The 14526-nt window shown below is 35.3% G+C and overlaps 1 protein-coding gene across 4 annotated transcripts in view; it reads left to right on the top strand.

The window, feature by feature from the left end:
* LOC145680941 (E3 ubiquitin-protein ligase sina-like) overlaps window positions 1–3216 on the top strand; it is a 63021-nt gene extending 59805 nt beyond the window's left edge. For all 4 annotated transcript variants that reach the window (XM_081752144.1, XM_081752145.1, XM_081752146.1 and 1 more), the window contains exon 3: window positions 1547–3216. In XM_081752144.1, coding sequence (XP_081608270.1) covers window positions 1547–2329 — 783 coding nt within the window. In that variant the 3' untranslated portion in view covers window positions 2330–3216. The remainder of the gene's footprint in view (window positions 1–1546) is intronic.
* The last annotated feature ends 11310 nt before the right edge of the window (window positions 3217–14526 follow it).

Raw genomic sequence — 14526 nt, 5'->3', positions numbered from 1 at the left:
TTGACCTATGACGTCACAAAAATTTTTGCTGACTCGACCTGATATACGGGGGCCCCTACTACTTCGTCATATGCACCCCGTAACTTTTCATATCCACTTTTACACTTGGGCCATGTGTTGTTAGTAACCCCGACCAACACAGTGAAAGCAGTCCATTATATCTATATTAACTATATTATTCATCAGTGGTAAGTGAAACTTTTCATTTGCTAAGAACAATAACTTAATAAAGGTATCACGGCCGCCTCCAAATCCTGTGTATCAGATACACCTATACTGTAATTTTAAGCGTGCACATTGTTTTCGGAGGATATAAATATTTAGTAACTGACACTGAGAATATTTTTTGCTATGAACAATTATTTATGCGGTATATTTCGCGTTCATAACCAGTAACGAACAACATATATTTTGTCACGATAACAGTTTAGTGGTCGTAAGAAATTTTCTGACACTATGAGAAGTATTGCTATCTGATATTCCTCTTTGTCTTTAATTATATTTCCTTCCTCGTAACCACTTATGAGGGATAAATTTTGGCAGTATTATTTATGTCATGTGCATTTAATAAGGAAGAAAATATTTTTTTGTAAAAATAGTTGTTTGGCAACTGTAGGTGAAACAGCACCAATGGTGTGTTACTAAAATGGTTCCTCACCATATCAGGTAATTGATGTAAAGTCTATCATTTTAACACTTGACTTCAAAGTGTGATTTAGTTGGAGTAACACCATGTTTGCCAAAATTTGAAACACCTCGAGTAACAAAGAGCCATTGTTTAAACTGACACCGTAATTTTTACTGTGTAATAATTATTTTACGATTATGCTTTTAGGGCCCAAAAATCTAGCTAACTGGGAGATACTAGGGAGTGTAGTAGCGTAGCTTTAAAAATCTCTAGCGTTTAAACAAATAATGTCAAATATTTCATTATGATAAATTTAAACAAAAGACTAGCTTACAAGTATTTATACGTGTTGGAAGTTGTTTGAGAACTGTATCAAACCATACTAAAAGGAGGAGTAATTCATATAGGCAGATAGTATCCCAAGAGGTTTTTAAGAATGACTTAAATGCTTCAGTATAATATTCCATGCAGCGTCTTAAAGTATGAAAATTTCATTCTGCGGTCTGCAGAAAAGATGGTGGCCACCACATACACACATGTCAGAACTACATTGAAGAGTCTCGCACACCAGAGATACTACTTTTCAACTAGGCCACTGTATTTTGTCCTTTCATCTTTAACTTAATTGGATTTATAGTGCGGTGGGCGTAAAACGGTAATAGTAAAATAATTGCAGGAATGGAAAATTAAGAATATGAAGATACCTTAAGTGATTCCATATACACTTGGGTTTAGTCCGTAGTTTGTTACAATTTTGCATGGTTCCCTAGGCAGAAAGTAGCCTAAACCTCTCATTTAAATCTATTATCTTTCATATCTCTGTTTGCCTGGTGGCTAGCATGTGTAGTAGCACAAGCTATAGGTTGCAAAACTTCCTAATTATAAAAGTATGCTTTCTAATTATTAATTTCTTTGTAGAAATCCGTAGGTGGCCCTAACAAAGTGAAAGCTGATGTAAATACCATTTGGGAAATTTTGAAGTGTCCAGTATGTTTGGAAATAGCTCTACCACCGATACTGCAATGCAAACGAGGACATCACATTTGTGAATCATGCAGATCAAATGTACGTTCTTGCCCAATGTGCAAAGGTAGGATGTCTGATGCAAGAAATTTGGTTGCTGAAAGCATAGTGCTGAAACTTCAGTTACCTTGTAAGTACAGAGATGATGGTTGTACAGAAACCCTTGAAGCTCAAACTCTAAAAGGACACGAGAAAAAATGTGTTTTCCAGTTACAAAAGTGCCCTATGTTTTCATGTAAGGCTTTCGTTTCTGGTGTAAAAATGCAAGAACATTTAATTAATATTCATAATATAGGAGTTGTAGACGGAGAAACTTTTATGTATGATGGATCATTCTGCTATCCTTTTGAACTACTGTGCGATACACGATATTTACTGAATCTGGTAGAGATTCCTGAATGGGGAGTTTTTTGGTTAAAAATAGAAACCACCAGAAAAGACAAAATGAACATACTGATTCAACTTCTGAAAGCCGTCTGCAACTCTAATTTCAAATACAGAGTCAAATGGCACGGACTTGAAGAACGAAGTATCTCATATTCTGGTCCAGTGCAACCTTCAATTAGTAACTGTTGTTGTGATTGCTTAAACTTAGATGTGAAATATTTAAAAGACTTTTGCAATTGCACTATTGAGGGAAAGGGATGTTCAAATGTTTATGTAGAAATAGTCAAATGAAGTATTATGCAGATATGAATTAGTGTGATGTACGAGCGTATTTTATTCTCCCAGTGACTATTATAATAATGATCAGTTCAGAAGTAGTTAAATTATTTTAAGATCGAAAATGTCATAGTATTAACATATACTTCAACGTCAGTACATTTGAGTCAATATTTTAATTTGTAAACAATGATTTATGTAGTATTATGATACATCTGAAGCAATTATTAATTTCTTGCATGTGATCAATTTGAATGAAGAAATATTAGTATGAGTAAATTTGATAGTATTTAATACTTCGTACAAATTTTAGTGAAGATTGTTTTAGTATACTCAGAATAAACTATATTGCCTTTCACTCAATTCTAATTAGCAAAAAAAAAAAAAAAAAAAAAAAAAAAAACATGCTTTGAAGATTTCTATACACAATTTATCGTATTAACTTTAGAGGATATTTTATGCTGACTTATTCGTGTTTGAAATCTAAAATTATATCAGTGGCTGTTGAAAGTGCTTTAGTATGGTACATATGAGTAACATGTAACACTCTCACATATAATAGTGAAAATGAAGGAAAATACTCTTTTACATAATATTATAATTGATTTATCTTAATACTGTACGTATTCATTTCACTATATCAAAGAATTACTATGATTTTTTTTTAGAAATTAAAAATATATAACTGCTTTAGCTTATCTATATATTGACAATCTTTACGCACAGAAAGTTTTAATGTCCAAAAGCCCTTAATTTCAGGTTCAAAATGAAATATATTATATCTGATAAATTACTAATATAATTGACTGTCAAATATTTTGTGTTTAAGAATTTTAAAAACATTAAATTTTTGAATGTAGTTCTGTTTTGATAAATAAACGCAATTTGCAATTATTCAAAAATTGTCTATTTTAAGTGATTTATCAATGAAAGTAAAATACTTTCAAATAATTTTGGAATTTCTGTAACTTTACTCTGAATTTCTGTAACTTCAAAGTTTTAATTTTGAAAACTTCTAGTTCTGTAACTTCATTATTTTAACCACTGAAGAACATAATAACTTCTTATGATATGAAATGTTCGCATCTAATTTACAAATGTCATCAATTTAATAGAGTGAAAAAGGTAGGTCACAGCCCAAAAGTTCTTATTATCTGCACAATGTTTATAAGATTTCTGACAGTATTCAAGGAGAATAATGTAACTTAATATGGTTATTTGCAAATCTTTGTTTTCGTTCTCACTTTGTACCTGAAAACAGATTAATAGCGTTATTGTGCACGGCAGCCGAATTGAAGTTCGACCTTGAGATTTACCATGACCACCAATCCACTTGCAATGACGTTGCCAACACTGCTGGAGTCTAGTTTGACCTCATGGTGCATGTTAGAGTAATATATTGGCAATATTCCCTACTACAAGCAAACTCCTCCATGGGCAGTATCAATGCCATGTTGAAAAAGAAGGTTCTTTCTTGAAAGCTTGATTTCATCTTTTGAATATTTTTGATCAATTATTGCCCCATTTACTAAGAGTATTGTGGAAATTGTCTTCTCTAATTAAGATCTGCAACGAAAGGGTTTGACGGCAAATACTAATGGCAGGACCTCCCTAGATTACTCCAATGTCAAAAATATGCCTTTAAATCATTCACTTATAGTTCACAAAAGTTATTCAGGTAGCCTGTGGCACATAGACTTCAAGACGAGGCAGTCAGCGTCAGCACCAGCGGGCTTGGAAGCTGAGTATTGAAGTAGTCAGTTAAGGATAGAGGGCAGAAATTCTGACAGGCTTCGGTCATATCACTCGAGGATGTAAATCCATTACGACGGCTTTTCCACACTCTCATCTAAATCCAAATCCGACAGTTTAACTGGGAGAAACAAGATGAAAGGAATTTCTGAAGACAGGGATTTTCAGTTGGCTGTTTCACGACCAATGACTAGGAGCAGTCAGCGACCGCTTGTTGATGTTGATCTGGAAATGTGCTGACAGGTGACTCTCAAAAACTATGTAGAGGTATCTATGACTGAATTTCGGGATGTTAAGCCCATATACGAGTCTACAGTCATGTTTGCATAGTGTCGTGGCTCTCCCCTAAAGGGTCTTTCCTGGTAAGATAGTGAAATCGGCCCTTGATCCAAATTGGGTCGCTATTGGGCAGAAAGGTTACCCTAGACCTAAAACTACCTCAAAAAAATTTTTGACCCGTACCCCCTCCCCTCACCGAATTATTGTATCATACATGCTCAAAATTGAATATTTTTTAAAATTTTGGTGGGAGTGGTTCAAAAATTGTGAAAGTTTCACAGATTGTAGATACTATCTAGATGAAATGTGCAGTTTTTTTTTCAAAACTATCGATGCGTATTTTCTTTATTTTTTTACGTGTTCAAAATTTCAAAAAATGTAGAAAAATTTTGGGGGGACACGTTCCTAGTTTTCTGATTAAAAAATATGTTATTCCCTTAGGTACAACATATAATTTTTTCGGGGCCTAAAAGTGATGGCAACATTGTCAAAAAGAAATAAAACTGAAAACAAACATGTTTTTTGCAGTTTTTTCCACCATTTTAGGGCCCTCAAGGTGAGGGCGCCTTCAAACAATCCTTTGCCGAAGTTCACAATTTTTCTTTCTCTTGCGTCCCTTCTGCTTCTGTCGTTTTTCGGCTGCTTCGATTGTGTCCATTTCGAAACAGAAACACCAAATATATCTCTGCAACAGTGCTTCCACTTCAACCGACTCTTGCACAGCAAAGTTACACACAGCTCGCGGTAGAGTGTGCTGCCGGTAGAGAGCGCCACTGTGTGCGGCCACTGAAGCAAGTACTGATAGATATGAGGAACCGACGCGAGGTATGTGTAACTTTGCAAGAGTCGGTTGAAGTTGAAGCACTGTTGCAGAGATATATTTGGTGTTTCTGTTTCGAAATGGACACAATCGAAGCATCCAAAGAATGACAGAAGCAGAAGAGACGCAAGAGAAAGGAAAATCGTGAACTTTGTCAAAGAATTGTTTGAAGAGGCCCTCACCTTGAGGGGCCCTAAAATGGTGGAAAAACTGTTCGAAAAACAAGTTTGTTTTCAGTTTTATTTCTTTTTGACAAAGTTACCATCACTTTCAGGTCCCGAATAAATAAACGTTGTACCTAAGGGTATAACAATTTTTTTAACAAAAAATCAGGAACGTGTCCCCCAAAAAAATTTTCTACAATTTTTTTGAAATTTTCAACACGCAAAAAAATAAAGAAAATAGGCATCGATAGTTTTGAAAAAATGCAAATTTGCATCTAGATAGTATCTACAATCTGTGAAACTTTCAAAATTTTTGGACCACCCCCACCAAAATTTTAAAAAAATATTTAATTTTGGGCACAATGATACGATAATTCGGTAAAGGGAGGGGTAGGGTGTCAAAAATTTTTTTTGAGATAGTTTTATTTTAAGGGTAACCTTTTGAGTCAATAGCAACCCAATTTGGATCAAGGGCCGATTTCACTATCTTACTAGGAAGACCCTTTGTAGCCAGTGCGGCCTCGTTGAGAGTCAACTAATCCAAAATTGTGCGGTCTGCTGATACAACAAGACTTGCCTGATAACTAATATGCACACAAACGATGTAGATCTTACTCATTCTGAAAACTGATCTTCTTAGAAAAAGTAATTTCGGTTTGCAAGTACTAGCTCTAAGCGGTTCACTGTGCTTGGAAATTAAATCCTTATTCCGTCCGATATTGAATTTCAATTCGACCAAACTGATTACCAGCATTAGGGTAACTGAACTTTTGCCTTCATTGTTAAGCTTTTAGCCTCACTCTGCAGTTTCTCCAGATGTTAGAATCTAGACGTGCAATGGTTTTCCTTTCATACCGATTTTATCCATCTACACCATTCCAACTTCCTAATAATAGTCGCAGTTTCTTCAGCTTCCGCTTCCATAATGCTGACACTCTCATGAGTGCTAGAAGCCGGAACTAACTTATAGGACACCCTTGCATGTTCATTGTAGAAAAAATGCATGGGGTAAGTAGATTGAGGTCTTTGCCCGGCTTCGGATGTTGCGAGATTTGTAGGGCAGTGCCCAAATGCACTTTTCTGCTGAAAGTAAACTCACCGGATATTTGACAATATACGTTAATTTGTCACAAGGAATTATGAATTCAACTGCAACATAGTATAGCCCTCTCTTGAAACTGTATTCCCAAAACATCATTATTCATAGAAGCTAACACTTTCGTTATTGTGTTAATGTTTCCAATCCGATAACTTTTTTTGGAAGTATGAATGTAAGTCGTATCAATTGAAAGTGCTAACATGAAATTTGTTGGAAGAAGTGAGGTATCCTAAAATATATAAAATATTAGTGTTGGACACTGGGCTAGGTAAAAATCAAACTAAGGGTGTGACACGACATTGCAGTGTGGTAAAGAGATGTGGTTAAGCAGACTACAGCGCTATCAGGCTACAAATACCTCTCATTCTCTGAGAACACCACAGCCACTTCATTTACTAACACCGTTGAAAGAGAACTCCAATCGTCCATAATATTGTTACCATAATATTGTTACATCTGCCTTTGTATTTAATGTAACCGGATCCCGACAATAGAGTAATAATTTCTAGGAGTTTCAGGTGATACTGGATATGTCATGGTATATTATAGAAGGATAAAGACGGAGTTGGAATCTTCTTTAGATCATTGAATCAATCTAAAAATAGTTGTTTTTGGTCAATGGTGACTGAATGCTGAAACCAGAATTACCTAAATTTGCCACTTCCGCTTTCAGTGGATAGATGAACCTGGAATTTTATTCTTGGAACCTTGAATTCATATCATAAAATAGTTTCGCACTATATACTATGATTTTGCTCTGAGATGATAAATATTGAAATTGTAGATTTTCTATTACTTCATTTCCAAAAGAGGGATAAAGAGAAATGGGAATCTCTTTACATTTGGAATGTATTTTAGCAGTATCACCATCTTAGATTTTTCTTTAACTACGAAGATCCAATATTAAAAACGGAAATGTTAAATTAACTGCTTTACGATTACAGAGAACATATGAGGTCTGAAATTTAAAGTACTACGCGAACGTTGAGTTCCTTTTAAAAATATTTCACCGCCCCTGGGCTTTTTCCTCCCTTTCGACCAATATTGAAACCGTAAGTAATAGATCTCTATTGTTTCTGTTTTCAATACGGGTGTCCTGACCATGATGAAACCTGCACTTTGAATCTAATCTGTATAATCAGAAACTTTTCTTACTATCTGTTACAGTCTCCTTCATTGAAATCATAAGTAGTAGATTCTGTGAATGAAATTATTCTTTGGGCTCTGAATTGAAGTGAAAATATGTCTTACTGTCTCTCCCCATTTTAAGTATACGGGGATAAAATATGAAACCAGAAGTGGTAGATCGCTGCTATGTTTAATGTCAGTAGAAGAATGCACTGGAAGTGAGATTGATTATTTTAATAGAAGGGTGAGTGAGAATTGAATTTACTTGAAATTATACAAATGAAAAAATCTCGTTATCCCTTAGTTTCCGTTTTTGGGGATACAATATGGAAAATTGATGTATTCTTCTATTCCGAGTTTGAATCCAGGAATAGTCAGTCAGAGGCGAAACCTATTTCTGTGACGTTGATTTATATTGAAAATAATTTTTCTTATCGCTCTATAGTGAAATCCAAAATGATCAATCCTAATACTTCTCTTTTTAGTAGAGGCAAAGAGAAAGAAAGAATATAATCCTGACATGGCGAATTTATATATAAAAGTAAATCATTACTATCTATCATTAATACTCTAGAACAATCGATTTTGATACCAAAAATGATACACTTGTTTCGATGCCACTGCAAAAAAAAAAAAAAAAAAAAGCTCTAAGGACTGGACTGTAATTAAACTTATTGGGAGTTTGAATACTGTCAAACTTTCCTGGCTTTATCGTCTCTACTCTATAGAAGCTACATTTTAAATATTATCAGGTAGTCTGAAAAGTATTGAGTTTCCTGCGCACCAGATAGCGTGTGTCCAAATCTCAGGATATGATATCCAGCAGGTTTACCCCTAACTTCATTTGACATATGAGGTTGAATGTGCGAAAAATGGTATAATTCTTATAATCAGGTTCGGAATTGCCTGATTATAAGAATTCCTAAGATCTGTAATACATTTTACAACTTTATTTCAATAAAGAGGCAAATGCTGCGCAGGGGATACGGACAAAATCTCGCGGCCGAAACATCGCCGCCCAAAACCTCGCGGGATAAAACCTCGCGTGGCCAAAACCTCGCGGGACAAATTCTCGCCGGGCCAAAACCTCGCGTGGCCAAAACCTCGCCGCCCAAAACCTCGCGGGACAAAATCTCGCCGGGCCAAAACTTCGCCACCCAAAACATCGCGTGGCCAAAACCTCGCCGCGAATGAAACTTTTCTTTAAAATTTACCCAATGAGTTTCTTAATATGCAATTCCACATTACAAATAATAATAATAATAATAAGAGGAAGAAGAAGAAGAAGAAGGAGATACAAAACATCGTGTGCGTGGGCTTTCTCGGGTTATTCCCGTTTCCTCCCACTTTCTTTATTCGATCATTTCCTTCATCCTGGTCATCTACGTCTCCTTTAACCTACAGGACATAATCAAGGGACGTCGTAAAAACTCATATATTATTTCATACTTTCATAAATATTATTAGATTTTTGTTGAAATTTTAAGTTTTTGGATGTTCCAAAGTTCACGAAACTAACCCCGTTAGTTGTCATTACTTTCCTTATGCAGACTTTCGTTCCCTATAACCAGTTTAAAAACATCCTGTCGCCCTACCTTCACATTGAAATCCTCTAATACCGAAATAGAATTTTCATATGGTATCGCGGGACTTGGTCAAATACCTGTGATACTTTTTCTGAAACGCGTCTTTTATACCGTCATCCTTATCTGTTAGAGCATTTACATTTTGGTCAGGCGAGATTTTTGGTATGGCGATATTTTGGAGCGCGAGGTTTTGGCAAGGCAAGGTTTTGGCCCGGCGAGATTTTGGCCCGCGAGGTTTTGGGCGGCGAGGTTTTGGCCAGGCGAGGTTTCGGCCCGGCGAGATTTTGGGCCGCGAGGTTTTGGGAGGCGAGGTTTTGGTCCGCGAGGTTTTGTACCCAAACCGCTGCGCAGACCGTGAAGAAATTTGTCCTGTTTATGAATAGGATAAGTTACGAAAAATAACAACCGAAAGATGGTTCAGTCGCATTCATCCTGAATATTTCGATGTTCAAGATAACTTCTCACAGGGGACGACCAATCACAGTAAGAGTGGATGATACTCGGGCAAAAGTCGAGTAAGATCGGCATGTAAGCCGTCGTGACATCGCCAACGACTTAAACATTGTAAAATTTGAAAAATGAAGAGAGAGATCCCGGTGGTGATCGTTTGTAGCGCCAGATTGTGTAATAATAAAAATAAAAAAAGAGATGGCGGGTTTCGGGTTCACATTCCGTCTGTCACTATTTATCCCTTGTGCACCACCGTTAGTCTCCGTTCCCCGAACGAAAATCGTTTTATGACTCGATTAGGACTGGTTTCACAGTTTGGAAATCCTATCTCCCCGCGGTGTCCCAGGGCTTTAGGGAAACAAGATCCCTCTAAAACCGTGTAAGGGATAAAACTTGTTTATGAAACAAAAAGCTTACGAATCTGGGGTTAACAATGTAATAAAAGTTTTAATGAGCAAACGAAAACAACAACAAAATAATGTTTTTCTAATAAAAAAATTAAGTAGGCCGAAAAGTAACGTTGAATTTTGGGTTTTATGATGACAAATATTAAGAATAAGGCATAAGGCCTTAATACAAAAGGAAATCAATTCAAGCAAATTACATCTTGGTTTTCTTTCTTGAACTATGTAATGAATGAATTGTTATCATTAACCTGACACACACAAACAAAATATGGAATTGATGTTTATAACAAGCGCTAGATGCAATTTTGCATTGTTTGTCATATAGAGCTTTCATAATTATATAATACCCAACTGGTTAGATTACTCTTGCATTTGAAAATACCTATTCATTTAACATCGTATGCTAAGCGTATAGTTTACGTTGATCAGCTGATATGTTCTGACTATGATCTTTCCAAGATTACGAAATCAAGACATTATATTGCTTGAAAGAATTTGAATATAACTACTTAGATCTTAGTTGGGTGAAAACGAAATATTGGGATTATTTAAAATAAGTTGAAACGAGTTGAAGTAAGTGGAAATAAGTTGAAGTAAATTGAAATGAATTCGAAAATGAGTCGAAAAGCAAGTCATGACTTTGATTTGAGATTCGTGAGAAGTATGAACGAAACATAGAATGATTTAAAGGAGTTAAGTAAACCTAATGCCTGGCTGCTAACCCTTTCTAATTATTGAAATTATTGACTGAGAATAGGGTATAAGTACGCTAGATATGAAATTCGACATTGACTTAACTAGCAAGAATACACCATTATATGCATAAAATCAATGAGCGTAGCATTACTATTTGATTATGCATAAAAGCTATATACATACACATATTGGCACAAGTAGAAAATCAACAGACATAAACATATATATATATATATATATATAAACCATAAATAAAGACATGTATACATACATAAAAATCAAATAATATATGAATATTAATAGTAAATGCACAGACGTATCTTGAGATTTGATCATAAATGTATCGAGTTTTCGTGATTTTCTCTCTATCATAAATAAGATTGGTATATGGCCGTATACTTTCGTTTATTTTCATAGTCTATGCGCATAGACTTCTGATCGCTCTATTGTTTAGAGGATCAGAATGACGTAATAATTGCGGCTTTTCTTAGCCTACTTCGTGTTTTTTCCATCTGTATTCTACCTGACTGAAATAATGTCTGTTCCGCTTTATTTACGGATTACTTACATCTAACCAGGAAAATGATTAATTGTGAAACTAATCGCATATATTATAATCACTAATAAATCTTTAAACTCCCTTACATATACTTTTGCTGAGACATTACGGTATTATTTATTAGAGTTTTACTAGCATATAGGTCGAAATAGATTCATTTAATCCGTTAACTTCTATGCAAAATGATCTTACAAACACAATACTCTTTGGACAATTGGAGCAATGTCTTGAATATATTTTCTAGGAATACATATCACGCCTTGTTCTAGATTATTTTAAATTTCGAATATTGCATGTCCATAGCGCAGATGATGCACTTTCGCTTCCTACAAACTTCAATATTGTAAGGTAAAGTAAATACTTCTTTCATGACAAATTTCACAGTTCGAGTCGTTAAAGGTCTACAACCTGTTATTTGATCTACAGTTAATTTAACTTTCTTCATAGATTATTTATAGATCCTAAGTGACAAATGGAATAATTACATAAACTACTATCTCTTTAATAAAAACAACGACATGGTCACTCTGTCACAGAATATATATAAGTACCATTGTAAAAGTCTCTCTTTATTTTCAATAAGCCTTGCTCAAAAAAAAAAAAAAGAAAAGAAAAAAGAATTCTAATGTTTAGTAATTATATAATAGTTCGAATTGGAAAATCTATTCTCCACGCGATAAAAATGCGTTTAAAGTTTTCAAATAGTTCCGACTTGAACTTTTATACTGCGAACGCCTTGCATTTTATTCAATGCCGAAAATTTCCCTTTTCCACTTTCGTCGTCGCCTGAGCTGACCACACACACATAGATGTCCCTGCGTTTCTTGGCTTCCTTCTTCCGTGAGAAGTGTCCTGGATCCGGAGTTCCTTCCTTAGACTCCTGCTGCGTCCTCCTCTTAAACTGCAAGGGGCGTCGCTCTTGGGCGTCTCCTGGTCCATCAAAGTGGGGCTTCTGTTGGTCCATTTCTGGTATGTTGCACTTTTAATCTTAACAGCACTTAAACGTCACACTGCACCAACATCACTCTTTGTGTCAGAAGTGTAGTGTTACACGGAAAAATTGTATTGATTGTTTTCAAGTAGTGTTTATAGTACTTCAAACGAATTATGTATTATTAAAGCTAGTCTAAGTGCTTTCGGTGAGTGTGTAGGCCATCCGTTATCGCTAATTGTCTGTAATTGCTCGCAGATACTTTTATAAGCTCGAAATTCTGTCACTAAAAAAAAAATGTCTGCAAGCGTTTCGCGATATATATATTAGCAGCGTTACAAGTTTATATATACATATATGAAGATAATCCCTGTGTAAGTTCCTATGCTTTAGCAAAGTTGCACGTTCACACACACGGCGTCGGTGAGTTTAGCCGCACATTATTCTTGGTTGATTAACTTTTGATTATAAATGTAGTGTGTGTGTAAGTTCCGGGTGTGTTTTTGTGTTGTGGTGATGTGATGTTTCCCGGTGATGAACTTGGTTGCGACTGACTTGGAGTTTTGAGTTTTTAACCTGTCGATCTTTTTGGATACGCCTCTAACGGTGTCTTCGATTTCGTCTCTGTTCTCTCATTCGTTAAATTATTTTGGTGTTCTAAATTTGATGTTGTTTATCTCCGCCCATAATACGGTGTTTGAGCGTCTTTTCTCCACAGTACGTGATTTTTTAGATTTCACATGTTATATAGAAAATTTTTATAGAGGTTGATTTGGCGTCTTTTCGTCTCGTGCGTGGTTTTGGACCACTTTACAGTTCTGTGCTATAATTTTATCTTGGTTCTACGTGGAGCCATAGTGGCGAGTACGCGCGTTTGACAAATTCACAGATTATTTTCCACTTGGATTCTATTCAATTTGTGCAGACTTTATTATTTTTCTTCAATTTCACAAAAAGATGCTAAGAGCTGTTTTGTTTTCCTTCCTTGGGCTCACGGAGGGTCTTCTGTATGTGTGGTCTGCTACGCGTGGCTTTTGCAGCGAAGGTATTAAGAGACAAAAGAAGGGTCGTATAATGTCTTCGCCGCAACGACAGGTATACAGAATACAAAAAAGGAAAACATCTTACTCTCGGACAGTAAAGGAAAATAAAGAATGTCCTTTGCTTCTTTAAACACACACATTTTAAAATGATATTCAATAACGTTGTTCTAATTATGTGTCAAATTGAATTAAAAGGATTTATTTAAAATTAAATAAAAATGGTGATGATGCAACTGTCACAACATCTAATTACCAAACAATGTAAAACTCGTTTGGAGAAAGCTAACTACAGAAGGAAGCTTTGTTAGGATGCCACATGGTCTGACTCAAAAACATTTACTCGGTCGAATTTCCATGCGATTCCACCATTTCTTAAGCGATTAATCATGACTGATGAAAAGCTGACCATTTACAATAACTTGCGAAAAAGAAGCGAGAAGGTCCCAGTGTGTGACAAAACTCACAATGAAGCCCAGTATGGCTATACTGAGCGTTAGAGAGATTGGTAGGGTATCGTAGATCACGAGCTGGTATCGCTGGGCAGAATGTTCAACTCGAACCTGTGCTGTTCAGGAAAATAATTTGGAATTTAATTTCTAAATTCAAAAATAAAAATGTGAAACACATATTAAATATTCCTTACTTGAAATACTTTTCAATGTAGCTAATTCGTTAATGAAGCATGACAAGTTATAATATATATTGACTTAGACAAGGCCTTTGACAAAGTAAGTCATAAAATACTGTTGAACTAAACCATCATCATTTTTCTTCAGCCCTTACCAAATTATTTTCACCATATTTAAGCGAACGTAAGCACATAGTTGTCTACAAATAATTAATTCCGACAAGTATTTTGCGTTATTAGGAGTTCCACAGGGCTCTCAATCTAGGCCTTTTACTATTTCTATTATCAACGAGTTTGCAGATCACATACCCAAGAGTGAACAATTATTGTTTGCTGATTATCTCAAAATACACGCCAAGATAAAATCGCTGCATGATTACCTTGATTTACAGCACGACTTAGGGTATTGCGAACTGGTATTCAGGAAGTAAACATAAACAAATGTAACTAATTATCTTTAAGCAGAAACAAAAAGTACCCTTAAATATGCTCATAAGTTTAGCAATACTTCTATAAACCTAATATAGCTAAAGATCGAGGTGTTACATTGTAATACTTCAACACTCTAATTAGACATCTGCCTGTTGTTGATAAATACATACCGTAAGACGGGGTTACTTTGCACAAAATATGAAAAGTTGCAGAGTCTTCTGTCGGTTTTACGTTCATC

This window comes from Thermobia domestica, chromosome 3, assembly GCF_964235325.1.
Source record: "Thermobia domestica chromosome 3, izTheDome1.hap1.1, whole genome shotgun sequence".
Classification (NCBI taxonomy): domain Eukaryota; kingdom Metazoa; phylum Arthropoda; class Insecta; order Zygentoma; family Lepismatidae; genus Thermobia; species Thermobia domestica.
The sequence above is the reverse complement of the archived record's forward strand: the minus strand, read 5'-3'. Positions and strand labels throughout refer to the sequence as shown.